Consider the following 13,729-nt stretch of genomic DNA (forward strand, 5'->3'; position numbering starts at 1 on the left):
TTATCAATTTAAAACAATTTAGTGTCCTGTTTCCCTTGCTTTTTGTTGGTGTGATGATGATGATTTCTTGGATTTCATGTTTTCCTCCTCTGAGTTTTCCAGGTTGGTTTTGGGGAAGGAGCAGCAGTAGCAGTGCTAATTCACCATGTAGGCAGGAGAATCATTGTTTTTCTGAGGTTAAAGTAAATGTTGAAATGTTTAAAAAAATAATTATTTTTTAATATCGTAAGCAATATTCCAGAAAAAAAGTTTTTAATTGGGCATGTACATCATTCCAGTCTAATTGTTGACATGTAAAAACCTGAGAATATCAGGTCAGTTCTTTGAATAATTTATACTATCACCCTATCACTTAAAAGGATCACTTTTATGTCCACATTGCATTAGGCAATGTACCAATTAAAGAAAAAGTTAAAATGTGTACTCTGTACCTCAGGAACTTACAAGTTGGGACAAGAGACTAAGATTTGTGAAATAATTAGGAAGTGATAACATCAGGAGTATTCTTAGGAACTGTATATTGCAGTACAGAATGTGCCATCAGTCTTCAAAAGAAAGACCTCACTGGGGGTAAAAGCCCTCAGAGATGGCCTCGTTTAAGAGGTAGGAGGTGAGCTGGCCTGAAACTCTAGATAAGATTTTGATGGCCTGAAAGCAGGAGGAGGAACGTTAAAGTATTTCCCCAGAGAGGACCTACAAGCAGCCAGAAAACAATTAACAAGATAGCAATAAGTACATACATATCAATAATTAATTTAAAGGTAAATGGACCAAATTCTCCAATCAAAAGACATAGAATGGCTGAATGGGTAAAAAAACAAGACTCATCTATATACTGTATATAAGAGACTTACCTCAGATGTAGGGACATACACAGACTGAAAGTGAAGGGATGGAAAAAGATATTTCATGCAAATGGAAACTAAAAGAAAGGTGGGGATACTAATATCAGACAAAATATACTTTAAAACAAAGACTTTAATAAAAGACAAAGATGGGTGTTACATAATGATATAGGGATCAGTCCAACAAAAGATATAACACTTGTAAATTTTTGTGCACCCAACATAGGAGCACCTAAATACATAAAGCAAATATTAACAGACCTAAAGGGAGAAATTGACAGCAATACAATAATAGCAGGGGACTTTAGTACCCCACTTATATCAATGGGTAGGTCATCCAGACAGAAAATCAATAAGGAAACATTGGCCTTAAACGACACATTAGAGCAGATGGACTTAATAGATAGGTACAGAATATTCCGTCGAAAAACAACAGAATACACATTCTTCCCAAATGCTCATGGACCATTCTCTAGGATAGAACATATGTTAGGCCACAACACAAGTCTTAATCAATTTAAAAGTATTGAAATCATATCAAGCATCATTCCAACCACAGTGGTATGAAACTAGAACTTACAAGGAGAAAACTGGAAAAATCGCAAATATGTGGAGAATAAACAACATGCTACTGAGCCAGTAGGGCAATGAAGATATCAAAGGAGAAATAAAAAATACCTTGAGACAAAGGACAGTGGAAATACAGCACACCGAAATCTGTGGGGTATAGCAAAAACAGTTCTAAGACGGACGTTTAAAGCAATACAGGCCTGCCTCAAGAAACAAAAATCTGAAATCTAAAAGAACTAGAAAAGAACAAATGAAGCCCAAAGTTAGAGGAAGGAAGGCAATAGTAAAAATTAGAGCAGAAATAAGCACTAGGGGACTTCCCTGGTGGCGCAGTGGTTAAGAATCCACCTGCCAGCGTAGGGGACACGGGTTCGAGCCCTGGTCCAGGAAGATCCCACATGCCATGGAGCAACTGAGCCTGTGCGCCACAACTACTGACCCTGCGCTCTAGAGCCCGTGAGCCACAACTGCTGAAGCCCGCATGCCTAGAGCCCATGCTCTGTGCAGCAAGAGAAGCCACTGCAATGAGAAGCCCATGCACCGCAACAAAGAGTAGCCCCCGCTCACCGCAACTAGAGAAAGCCCGCGCGCAGCAATGAAGACCCAACACAGACAGACAGACAGACAGACATAAATAAATAAATTTATTTATTTTAAAAAAAGTAGACACTAAAAAGACAACAGAAAAGATCAGTGAACTGAAGAGCTGGTTCTTTGAAGAGATAAAATTGACAGACCTTTAGTTAGGCTCACTAAGAAAAAGAGAGGGCTCAAACAAATAAAATCAGAAATGAAAGAGGAGAAATTACAACTGATACCAAAGAAATACAGAGGATTGTAAGAAAATGAATAATTATACGGCAACAACTTGGACAACCTAGAAGAAATGGATAAATTCCTAGAAACATACACTCTTCCAAGACTGAATCATGAGAAAATAGAAAATCTGAATAGACTGATTACTAGTAAGGAGTTCAATCAGTAATCAACTCCCAACAAACAAAAGTCCAGGACCAGGCTTCACTGATGAATTCTACTAAATATTTAAAGAAGATTTAATACCAATCTTTCTCAAACTCTTTTAGAAAACAGAAGAGGGGGGCCTTGTGCAGTGGCGGTATCATAGCCAATGAGGTTTATCCGAGGTGTGATATTGCTAATTGAAAACTTTTCCCCATACCCTTCCATGATGACTTGAAATATAATTGGCACTGGCAGTTTTTGACAGTCTCTGCAGAGACTGCATAATAAAATTTTTTAAAAAAGAGGAGGGAACTCTTCCAAACTTATTTTATGTGAGCAGCATTATTCAGATACCAAAACCAGTCAAGGACCCCACAAGAAAAGGAAATTACGGACCAATATCCCTGATAAACATAGATGCAAAAATCCTCACCAAAATATTAGCAAACCAAATTGAATAATACATTAAAAGGAGCATATGTCATAATCAAGTGGGATTTATTCCAGGGATATCAGGATAGTTTAACACCCACAAATCAATCAATGTAATATACCACATTAATAAAATGAAGAACAGAAATCAATGATTATCTCAATAGATGCAGAAAAAGCATTTGTTGAAATGCAACATTACATTTTTGATGAAAACTCTCAACAAAGTGGATGTGCATGGAGCATACCTCAACATAGTAAAGTCCATATATGACAAGCCAACCACTAGCATCATACTTAATGGTGAAAAGCTGAAACCTTTTCCCTTAAAATCAGGAAGAAGACAAGGATGCCCACTCTTGCCACTTATATTCAACATAGTATTGGAAGTCCTAACCACAGCAGTTAGGCAAGAAAAAGAAAAGTCATCCAAATTGGAAAGGAAGAAGTAAAAGTATTAATATTTGCAAATGACATGATTTTATATATGGAAAACTATAAAGACTCTGCCAAAAAAACCTGTTAGAATTAATAAATGAGTTCAGTAAAGTTGCAGGATACAAAATTAATATACAGAAATATGTTGTTTTTATATACTATCAATGAACTATCAAAAATAAAAATTATGAAAACAGTCTCATTTACAGTTGCATCAAAGAGAATAAAATTCTAGGAATAAATTTAGACAAGGAGGTGAAAGACCTGTACATGGCAAACCATAAAACATTGATGAAAGAAATTGAAGAAGACAAAAATAAATGGAAAGATTCCATGCTCATGAATTGGAAGACTTAATTTTGATTAAATGTTTATATTACCCAAAGCAGTGTACAGATTTAGTGCATTCCCTTTCAAAATTCTAAGGGCATTTTTCATAGAATGGAACAATCCATCCTAAAATTTGTGTGGAACCATGAAGATTTCAACTAGCCAAAACAATCTGGAGAAAGAACAACAAAACAAGAGGTGTCACACTCCCTAATTTCAAACTATATTGCAGAGCTATAGTAATCAAAACAATATGGTATTGGCATAAAAACAGACACATAGGTCATGGAACAGAATAGAGAGCCCATAAATAAACCCATGCATATACAGTCAATCAATTTATGATAAAGGAGGGAAGAATGTACAATGGGGAAAGGACAGTCTCTTCAACACATAGTATTGGGAACACTGGACAGCCACATGTGACAGAATGAAACTGGACCACTAGTGTACAGCATGCACAAAAATTAACTCAAAATGGGTTAAAGACTTGAATGTAGGACCTGAAACCATAAAACTTCCAGAAGAAAATAGGTGGTAAGTTTCTTGACATCATTCTTGGTGATATTTTTTTGATCTGACTCCAAAGGCAATGAGCACAAAAGCAAAAATAAACAAATGGAACTACGTCAAACTAAAAGGCTCTGCACAGCGAAGGAAACCATCAACAAAATTAAAAGGCATCCTACTGAACATGAGAAGATGCTTGCAAGTCATATATCTGATAAAGGGTTGATATCCAAAATACATAAAGAACTCATACAGCTCAAAAACAAAAAACAATCCAATTAAAAATGGGCAGATACATGTATAGCTGATAAACTTTGCTGTATAGCAGAAACTAACGCAACGTAAATCAACTATACTCCAATAAAAATTAATCTAAGAAAAAGAAAAAAAATATGCAGAAGATCTAAGTAGACATTTTTCCAGAGAAGACATACAGATAGCGAACAAGCACTTGAAAAGATGTTCAACAGCACTAATCATCAGGGAAATAATAATCAAAATCACAGTGAGATATCACATCACACCTGTGAGAATGACTTATCAAAAAGACAACATATAACAAGTGTTGGCAAAGATGTGGAGAACAGGGAACCCTCATACACTGTTGGTGGGAATGTAAATTGGTACAGCCAGTATGGAAGATTGTATTGAGGTTCCTCAAAAATTAAAAATAGAGCTACCATATGATCCAGCAATTCCACCTCTGTGTATTTATCCAAAGAAAATGAAAATATTAATTCAAAAAGATACATGCACCGTGTGTTCATTGCAGCATTATTTATAACAGCCAGGATATGGTAACAACCTAAGGGTCCATTGACGGGTGAATGGATAAAGTATTCCATGCCACACAAATGGAATATTACTCAGCCATAAAAAAAAGAAATCTTGCCATTTGCAACAACATGGATGGACCTTGAAGGTATCGTGCTGAGTGAAGTAAGTCAGAGAAAAATACCATATGATGTCACTTATATGTGGAATCTAAAAAACAAAATGATCAAACAAAACAAAACTCATAGAGAAAAGATTTATGGTTGCCAGAGGGGAGGGTGATGGGGGGTTGGTGAAATCAATGAAGGGGATCAAGAAATACAAAATTCAGGGCTTCCCTGGTGGCGCAGTGGTTGGGAGTCCGCCTGCCAATGCAGGGGACATGGGTTCGAGCCCTGGTCCAGGAAGATCCCACATGCCACAGATCACCTAAGCCTGTACACCACAACTACTGGGCCTGTGCTCTGGAGCCCGCGAGCCACAACTGCTGAGGCCCACTCACCTGGAGCCCATGCTCCGCAATGGGAGAAGCCACCGCAGTGAGAAGCCTGTGCACTGCAGCGGGGAGTGGCCCCTGCTCGCTGCAACTAGAGAAAGCCCGTGCAGCAACAAGGACCCAACATGGCCAAAAATAAATAAAATAAATAAATTTACTTTTAAAAAAAGAAATACAAAATTCAAGTTATAAAGTAAATAAGTCATGGCGATGTAATGTACAGCATGGTGACTATAGTCAGTAATACTGTGTGCAAATTTGAAAATTGCTAGGGAAGTAAATCTTAGAAGTTTTTATCACGAGGGGATTTTTTTTTTGTGGTAACTTTGTATAATGACAGACGGTAACGACTTACTGTGGTGATCATTTCACAGTGTATACAAATGTCAAATCATAATGTAAGTTATACTTCAATGAAAATAAATAAGTTTTTTTTTTTTTTTTGGCTGCGTTGGGTCTTCTTCGTTGCTGTGCACGGGCTTTCTCTAGTTGTGGCAAGTGGGGGCTACTCTTCGTTGCAATGCATAGGCTTCTCACTGCGGTGGCTTCTCTTGTTGCAGAGCACGGGCTCTAGGCGTGGGCTAGTAGCAGCACGCGGGCTCCATAGTTGTGGCCCATGAGCCCTAGAGCGTGCGGGCTTCAGTAGTTGTGGTGCACAGGCTCTAGAGCGCAGGCTCGGTAGTTGCGGCTCACAGGCTTAGTTGCTCCGTGGCATGTGGGATCTTCCCGGACCAGGGATTGAACCTGTGTCCCCTGCATTGGCAGGTGGATTCTTAACCACTGTGCCAGTAGGGAAGTCCCTATTAAAATATTTTTATGAAAAACATATCACAGACAATTTTTTTAAACTACCTGTATTGTCATTTCTGTAGTGAATATACTGCTTATTTTAAATTCTGAAGGTGACATCTCTAAAAGTAAAGTATTTTTCAATTACCAAAAAAAAAAAAGGTATTTCCTACCATTTGAAACTTGAGCATTTTATTTGGTAACACAAGTAAAAATGATATGCAAGTTTAATATGTAATATAGGCATCTCAAAATTAAGGTTAGGTGTTTCTAAGTCATACCCTGGTCCTTTTGTAGATAATTCTGTTTATGTACAAGTGAATAGATAATAATGTTTACTGAACACTTAACTCTTTGTCAGGCTCTATGCTAAGTGCTTTAAGTTTAAAATGTGATTGATGCAATTTTTATGATATATTTCTGATTTATGTTCCTGTCTCAAAAGAATTACTTAGACTTTTTGTAGTATCTGTTAGTTGGCTCATATTTTTGAAACGTGTTCAATGTTTTCTTTAAAGACCAAACTGGAAATCCAGAAGGCCCTTGCAGAAGATTCTACTGTATATGAATATGACAGTATTTATGATGAAATGAAGAAAAAAAAGGAAGAAAGTAATCCAAAATTGCTTTTGGGAAAAGACCGAAAGGTTTGTAGCTGAAAATACAAAGTTTCTTTGACCTTGACCTGCATTTTGTATCTTATGCTTATTTCAACATGAGAATGATCTGAGAAAAAGCTTTTAGGTGTTTGAAGTGTGAAGAGCCCCTAGTTCCAGATAGTATGGATTTGATTGAGAACCTAGGAAACTATATATTTAGTATCCTAACAGGAGCAAGAAAATTATCTAACAATTTTATAAATTTTGTTTTTTTGCTTTAAAACTTTTGCAGATTATGTTTTGAAAGTTTTTCCTAAGAAAGTCTTTGTACTGCTTCTTCTCCTGTTCATGTTTGTGTCTTATAATTTTTTATTGCTTCCTAGCTGGTAACTGAATCATCTGCGTGTAACATGGTTGTATTTTTAGTTTGAAAAAACAAGTTAGGGTGTGGAGATTGAATGAAATAAGTTCAAATTTTCTATCACTCTTATTCTTTCACAAAGCACAGACTGGTGTTTAAGGATCTTTACATCTTACACTATCTACAGATAAAGTGGTGTTGTAAAATGATATTGAAACTGCTATTTTAAATGATTGTATTTCAACTAATGTGAAAAATTAGTCAGAAGCCTTTCTATTCACATATCTGTTGAAGTAAGACAATGCCATTTTGTAAAAAGGGAGAGAAAAACAGTGGGAAAATGACCTATTTAGTTTGAGATTTTTTAAAAATGCCATTTTGAATAATTTTTTGTTTTTATACTTAAATTTCTATTGAAAAGAATTTTATTATCTTGCTAGTAAATTTATATTGAATTTTGAGAAGTTGACAGTCCTATTTATTTGGATTTATGTCTTAATGAATTTCTATAGTAATAAATTCATGATAAAAACAGAATATTAGCAGTTAATTATCTTTGACTCTTTCCTAAATAATCTTATTTTTTTCCCCTAGCCCAAGTACATTCACAACTTACTAAAAGCAGTTGAGATCAGAAAAAAGGAACAGGAAAAAAGAATGGAAAAGAAAATACAAAGAGAGCGAGAAATGGAAAAGGGAGAATTTGATGATAAAGAGGCATTTGTAACATCTGCTTATAAGAAAAAACTGCAAGAGAGAGCTGAAGAGGAAGAAAGAGAAAAGAGGGCTGCTGCACTTGAAGGTGAAATGGAAGAGGGAGAGGGTAGAAGGAAACAAACAGGAGAGTTCTGCCCTGTGGTTAACCATTTGCTCGTCACTGAACTTTTAGATTATCATGTTGTCATAATTTGTGTATATGAATGCAGGGTACAAGATATATGATGTTATGTATATTATAAAACAGGAGATTTTAACTAAAAACACAGTTGCACTCTTAGTAACTATTACTTCTACTGAACTTCTGAATTATATCTCACTTTGTTGCTTAAAACTATGATTCTCACAAGTCATTGCCTTAGAAAATGATTTCAAATGTAAAAACATCGATTACAAGGCATGGAAAGTGTAACATTTGTCAAAGGCGGTATAAACTGAGATCTAAATCCTAGTTATATTTCCTGGAATGAGAAAACTAGAGTAACATTGCCCAAGGAGCATTAACTGGACATTTACAAAAAGAATAACATTAATTCAAGAAAGAACAAAGATGGGCAGAGGCCAACGAATACCTTAGTGCTTTACTTCATTGCTTTCTACTCGTGGTCGTTTCTCAAGGTCTAAATAAAATGTGTACTTACAAATAGCTTAATTGGCAAGTGCTTATCAACTTTAAGTGGAAGAAAACCAAATGTATAAGACTTGGTCTAAGCATGTACTGTGTTCATCTAGAGCACCACTTCATACACTGTGTTACATACTCTATACCTGTGAAACTGAACTGCATTTTGCCTTTTTGAATGTATTATTCTCAATTTTGCTTTCATTCTCTTAGCACGTTTGGATGTAACCAAGCAGAGCGATCTCAGTGGATTCTATAGGCACCTATTAAATCAAGCAGTTGGTGAAGAGGAAGTACCTACATGCAGCTTTCGTGAAGCCAGGTGAGATGTGGCATATGGAATATTTAGAAGAAAGATACTGTTCATGATTTGTGGTTGTGGGATCATTTTAACTCTCTGGAAGTAGAGGATTGCAGTATTGCATATTGTGTTGTTAGCCAAACCTGACCTAATTGAATGAATAACTAGGGATTTACAGTTTTTTAATTAAAACACTTTTAGTTCAAGTTTATTTTTATTTTACAGTTAATTCTACACGCATGTTCAGATAGTATATAAAAAGAGAAGTGTATATATATATATATTTTAACATCTTTATTGGAGTATAATTGTTTTACAGTGGTGTGTTAGTTTCTGCTTTATAACAAAGTGAATCAGCTATACATATACATATATCCCCATATCTCCTCCCAAAAAGAGAAGTATTTTTTTTTCATAAATAGGACCTAGCCTCCATAAAACATAAGATTCACATAATCAAGGGCTTAGAAATAAATGCATTATCCAATATGTAGCCACTAGTTACATGTAGCTGTTTAAATTATATTAAATCTAAAATTTTGGTCACAACAGTCACATTTCAAGTATTCCATTGCCACATTTGGCTAGTGGCTACCATATTGGACAGCACAGATATATGGACATTACTATTTCTGTAGACATTTTTTTCTTCTGGCCATGCTGCACAGCCTGTGGTATCTTAGTTCCCCAACCAGGGATTGAACCTGGGCCCCGGCAGTGAAAGCACTGAGTCCTAACCACTGGACCGTCAGGGAATTCCCCATTTCTGTAGACATTTCTGTTAATACTGGTCTAGAAAGTAAGGATTGGAGGATTTTTGAATAAAATTATAAAATATTATAGGGATGGTGAAATGATTATGGTGTAAGTTTATAGCTGAAGGTAAAATTTGTCTTAAACTTGTATCTAAGGAAATCATTTTTTGGAATAGAAACATTCAGATAAGAGGGTCTGAGTCTTTGTTGCTAGGGAAAGAGGAGATGCAGGAGAATGGAATTAAGGATGAAGAGAAGAGATTACATCCCAACTACTAGGTTTTGATTGTAAAATTGGTGAGAATTATGAGTCTCAGAAAGCATATTTGAAGACTGAAATTTTTGAATGAAAAATTAGAGTTTCATCTGGAATGGTTGTGAGGCCAGCCGTGAAACTCCATAATGTCATATAGTAGTTGCAATTCCCGGAGTCTAATAATAGAATTCCTAACTATTAGTGAGTCCTTTAGCCAAGACACTTTTGCCAGTAATTGCTAGAGAACCATAGTTGTTGCTTTGTTTGGCGAGTAAGTGATTAGTGAGAATAAATGTGTAATGTAAATAAATTAACCATGCTTATTGGCTGGGAAAATGTAGGTGATGTAAACAGTGTTAATGTAACTGTTCGTAATAGCTGGATAGATTCACATATTTCCATTTTGTTGTAAAAGATGCCAAAGGGTAGAGCAGGATGCTGGTGCCTTTTCAGTCATGAAAGGGATTATTTAGTGATATTTAGAATTAGGTTTTATCACTATTTTGCTGTGAAAAAATTTATCTTCATCTTCTTCCAGGACTATTTTTTAATATTTTTAAAAATAAAAATCCAACAAAGCCACAACTTGAACCTCATGTTGTAAACTAGTACTTATATTCAGAATATATCTTTTCCCAATTATTCTTTGTCTGTGCTTGGCGAAAATGAAGACCTTGCACAGACCCCTGCCTGAAGGTTCTAGTTGTCCATACAGAAGGGCTGATTTTTACTTTTTCATTTCCACCAATATTGAAAATATTCGGAATGGTTAGAAAATACTAGTTTGCAGATGTTTACAAGGTAAATAGACAGCAGCACCTTTTCGAATTTGGGATAATCAGAAGGTTTATATAGTGTAGGTGTATTGACTTAAGTACTGATGAACTTTATATGAACACTTCATTTATTTACTATAATTGATAATGTAGCATTTTCTGTTACATTATTTTTCTTAAGGTCTGGGATAAAAGAAGAAAAATCAAAGGGATATTCCGATGAAGTAAGTTCAGAAAACACAACACCTCATGAGAACTGCGTTCGCCAAACTGTTGTGAAAGTAGAGGAAAACCCAGATGCAGACAGTGACTTTGATGCTAAGAGCAGTGAGGATGATGAAATGGAAGAAGATAATAAAGTGAACTGCAGAAGGGAGAAGGGCACAGAGACCTTAAAAAGTGACTCCAGGCATCACAGGAGTCATACCCACTCACGGTCATCTAGTGAAGAAAGAGAGCATGGTACCAAATACCACACAAAAAGTTCCAAGTCAAGAGGACATGAGAAAAGGGAAGATCAGCACCCGGAGAGACAATCCAGGGAGGACAGCTATTACACTGACCGTGATTACCAAAAAGAAAAGAAGGATTCCCATAGGTACAGAGAGGCCAGTTACAGAGATTCACACTGGAAGAGGCATGAACAAGAAGATAGACTGAGAGGAAGAGACCAGAGAGAAAGAAATGATAGGGAATGGAAAAGGGAGAAAGACAGGGAGAAATACCCCTCAAGAGAACAAGAAAGAGACAGACAACGAAATGATTATGACCGACACATTGAGAAAGGAGGAGAGAAGGAAGAGCATGTGAAAGCAAGGAAAGAAAGATATGAAAACAGTGATAAATACAGAGATAGAGAAAAACGAGAAGTAAGTGTTCAATCTTCAGAAAGAAATCAAGAAAGAAAGGAAAGCAGCCCAAATTCTAGGACAAAGGATAGATTTCTTAACCAGGAAAGAGCCAATAAAATGAGAAACATGGAAAAGGACAAAGAAAGAAACCCAGAGAAACCTTCTAGTTCTGAAACATCACTGGGGGCAAAACACAGAATCACAGAGAAATGCCAAGGGACTGGCAAAGAACAAGAGAGGCCACACGAGACAGTGAACAAGTTTGCAAAGCGGAGCAACGAAGAAACTGTAATGTCAGCGAGAGACAGATATTTGGCCCGGCAAATGGCACGGGTTAATGCAAAGACCTATATTGAGAAAGAAGATGATTGATAACTGCCCCAATAGGAAGACCTATGGAAGCACAGAAAATTATAATTCCTGGAAAATGTTGAGTGAACACATAAAGGAGTGTGTTAACAGTGGTTGGGAGGGTATTTTAAAATATATTTTCAAAATTCATTTTTGGTTTAGGTTTAAGTCAGAAGTCAATCCTTTTATCTTGAATGTTTAACTAAATTAATATGTAATATTTACTTATCAATACCACATTCTTGGTTGTATTCAAGCAACCTAAAGAGAGTGCTGAATCCCTGTAGGTACTTAATGAGGAAAATTGGCTCCACTACAACCATTAAAAGATAATTTAAATAACTCTTCTATGTTGCTGTTGTTGCAGGAGCTGTTTGTTTTATAAATGTCATGTTTCAGATAAAAATATGTGGATTTGAACAGAGAATATTGTTTTATGTTCTAAAATTTGTATTAAAGTGTAAAATACAGGGCTTCCCTGGTGGCGCAGTGGTTGAGAGTCCGCCTGCCGATGCAGGGGACACGGGTTCGTGCCCCTGTCCCGGAGGATCCCACATGCCGCGCAGCGGCTGGGCCCGCGGGCCGTGCCGCGGAGCCTGTGTGTCCGGAGCCTGTGCTCCGCAACGGGAGAGGCCGCAGCAGTGAGAGGCCCGCGTACAGCAAAAAAAAAAAAAAAAAAAAAAAGTGTAAAATACAGACCACACATCTTGTCTAAGCTTTTTAACCCACAACATACTCACTTAAATGAAAATAAAAATAGTGATATATTTGTACATTTAATTGATGCTTACATTTTATTTGAAAAATAATGTCATTCATGTCATGCTGTAATTCCTCTTTTTTTTTTAATTAAAAATCACTTTATTTCTGAAACCCTAGCAAGTAAGTAAATTGGTTATGTATATAAATAAGTTTTAGCTGAGGGTGAAAAGATGGAGATACTCAGCCTGAAGAAATTACCTAAAGATCCAGGTGGCCTGTTTATGGACATGTCTTGTGTAATATACTCTAAAAAATATAGTACATCTTATTAGAGTTTCTATTTATATATCAAAATAAAACTAAAATTTCTGTACTAAGTCTTTGTAACTTAACCATTTGAAGTTATAAACTGTAAATAATTTATTCATGTGAAAAGGATGAATCATATGGAGAAAACAGTTCTCTTAACAGTCTTCCCATTAAGAAAGTGCTATTTTTATCTCTCCTACTTCATGAAGAGTTAACGACATTGTCTTATTTTAGAAGGATAAATGTAGTTTAGTAAGAATATTGTCTTTAAGAAAATATATATAAAAGATCAAATTTAGCATTCATAAATCATTTTGTTATACTTTTTAAACCAGAAAGGAAAAGTAGCAAGAAAGCTAATGCCTGTGTCTCTTGACAGACACATTAAATATCGGTTACACCCTAATACTTTAAAATATATCAGTGACAGTGACAAACACTTCAAAAGCACTGACTTGGTGTACACAGAGGGGTGTAGTATAATGTAACTGTGAAAGAGGGTGAGATCATGGAAGACCATGAGTGACAGGCTAAAAATCTTCAACTTTGGTAGAGAATTGGATTCCTTTGTTAGGGTTGTCGTACTAAAGCCATATATTGGGAAGATTTCATTTTATAGTATGCAAGATAAAGCCTAGGAGAAAGAGACTGGAGGTGGAGAGATCTGATAAACTGTTGATTTCCCTCTCCCAGTAATTCAGAGACTTAAAGCAGCATGGATGGTTTAGATAGGAAAAGTTACATATTTAAAAAAATTATTTAAATATAATTGATTTACATTATTGTGTTTCAGGTATATAGCATAGTGATTCAGTTTTTTTTATTATATTCTATTATAGGTTATTAGAAGATACTGAGTGTAATTCCCTGTGCTATATAGTAAAGCCTTGTTGCTTATTTCTGTACAGTAGTTTGTATCTGTTAATCCCATACTCTTAATTTGTCCCTCCTGTCCTCCCTCTCCCCTTTGGAAACCATAAGC

General features: G+C 35.9%; 1 protein-coding gene across 3 annotated transcripts in view; it reads left to right on the forward strand.

Moving 5' to 3' along the window:
• NSRP1 (nuclear speckle splicing regulatory protein 1) overlaps nucleotides 1-12,207 on the forward strand; it is a 68,421-nt gene extending 56,214 nt beyond the window's left edge. For all 3 annotated transcript variants that reach the window (XM_081218218.1, XM_081218219.1, XM_081218220.1), the window contains 4 exons: nucleotides 6,666-6,794; nucleotides 7,702-7,909; nucleotides 8,660-8,768; nucleotides 10,716-12,207. In XM_081218218.1, the coding sequence (XP_081074344.1) occupies nucleotides 6,666-6,794; nucleotides 7,702-7,909; nucleotides 8,660-8,768; nucleotides 10,716-11,757 (1,488 nt within the window). In that variant the 3' untranslated portion in view covers nucleotides 11,758-12,207. The remainder of the gene's footprint in view (nucleotides 1-6,665; nucleotides 6,795-7,701; nucleotides 7,910-8,659; nucleotides 8,769-10,715) is intronic.
• Nucleotides 12,208-13,729: the final 1,522 nt, after the last annotated feature.

The sequence above is a fragment of the Mesoplodon bidens genome, assembly GCF_964165515.1.
Source record: "Mesoplodon bidens genome assembly, chromosome: 19".
Taxonomy (NCBI): Eukaryota; Metazoa; Chordata; class Mammalia; order Artiodactyla; family Ziphiidae; genus Mesoplodon; species Mesoplodon bidens.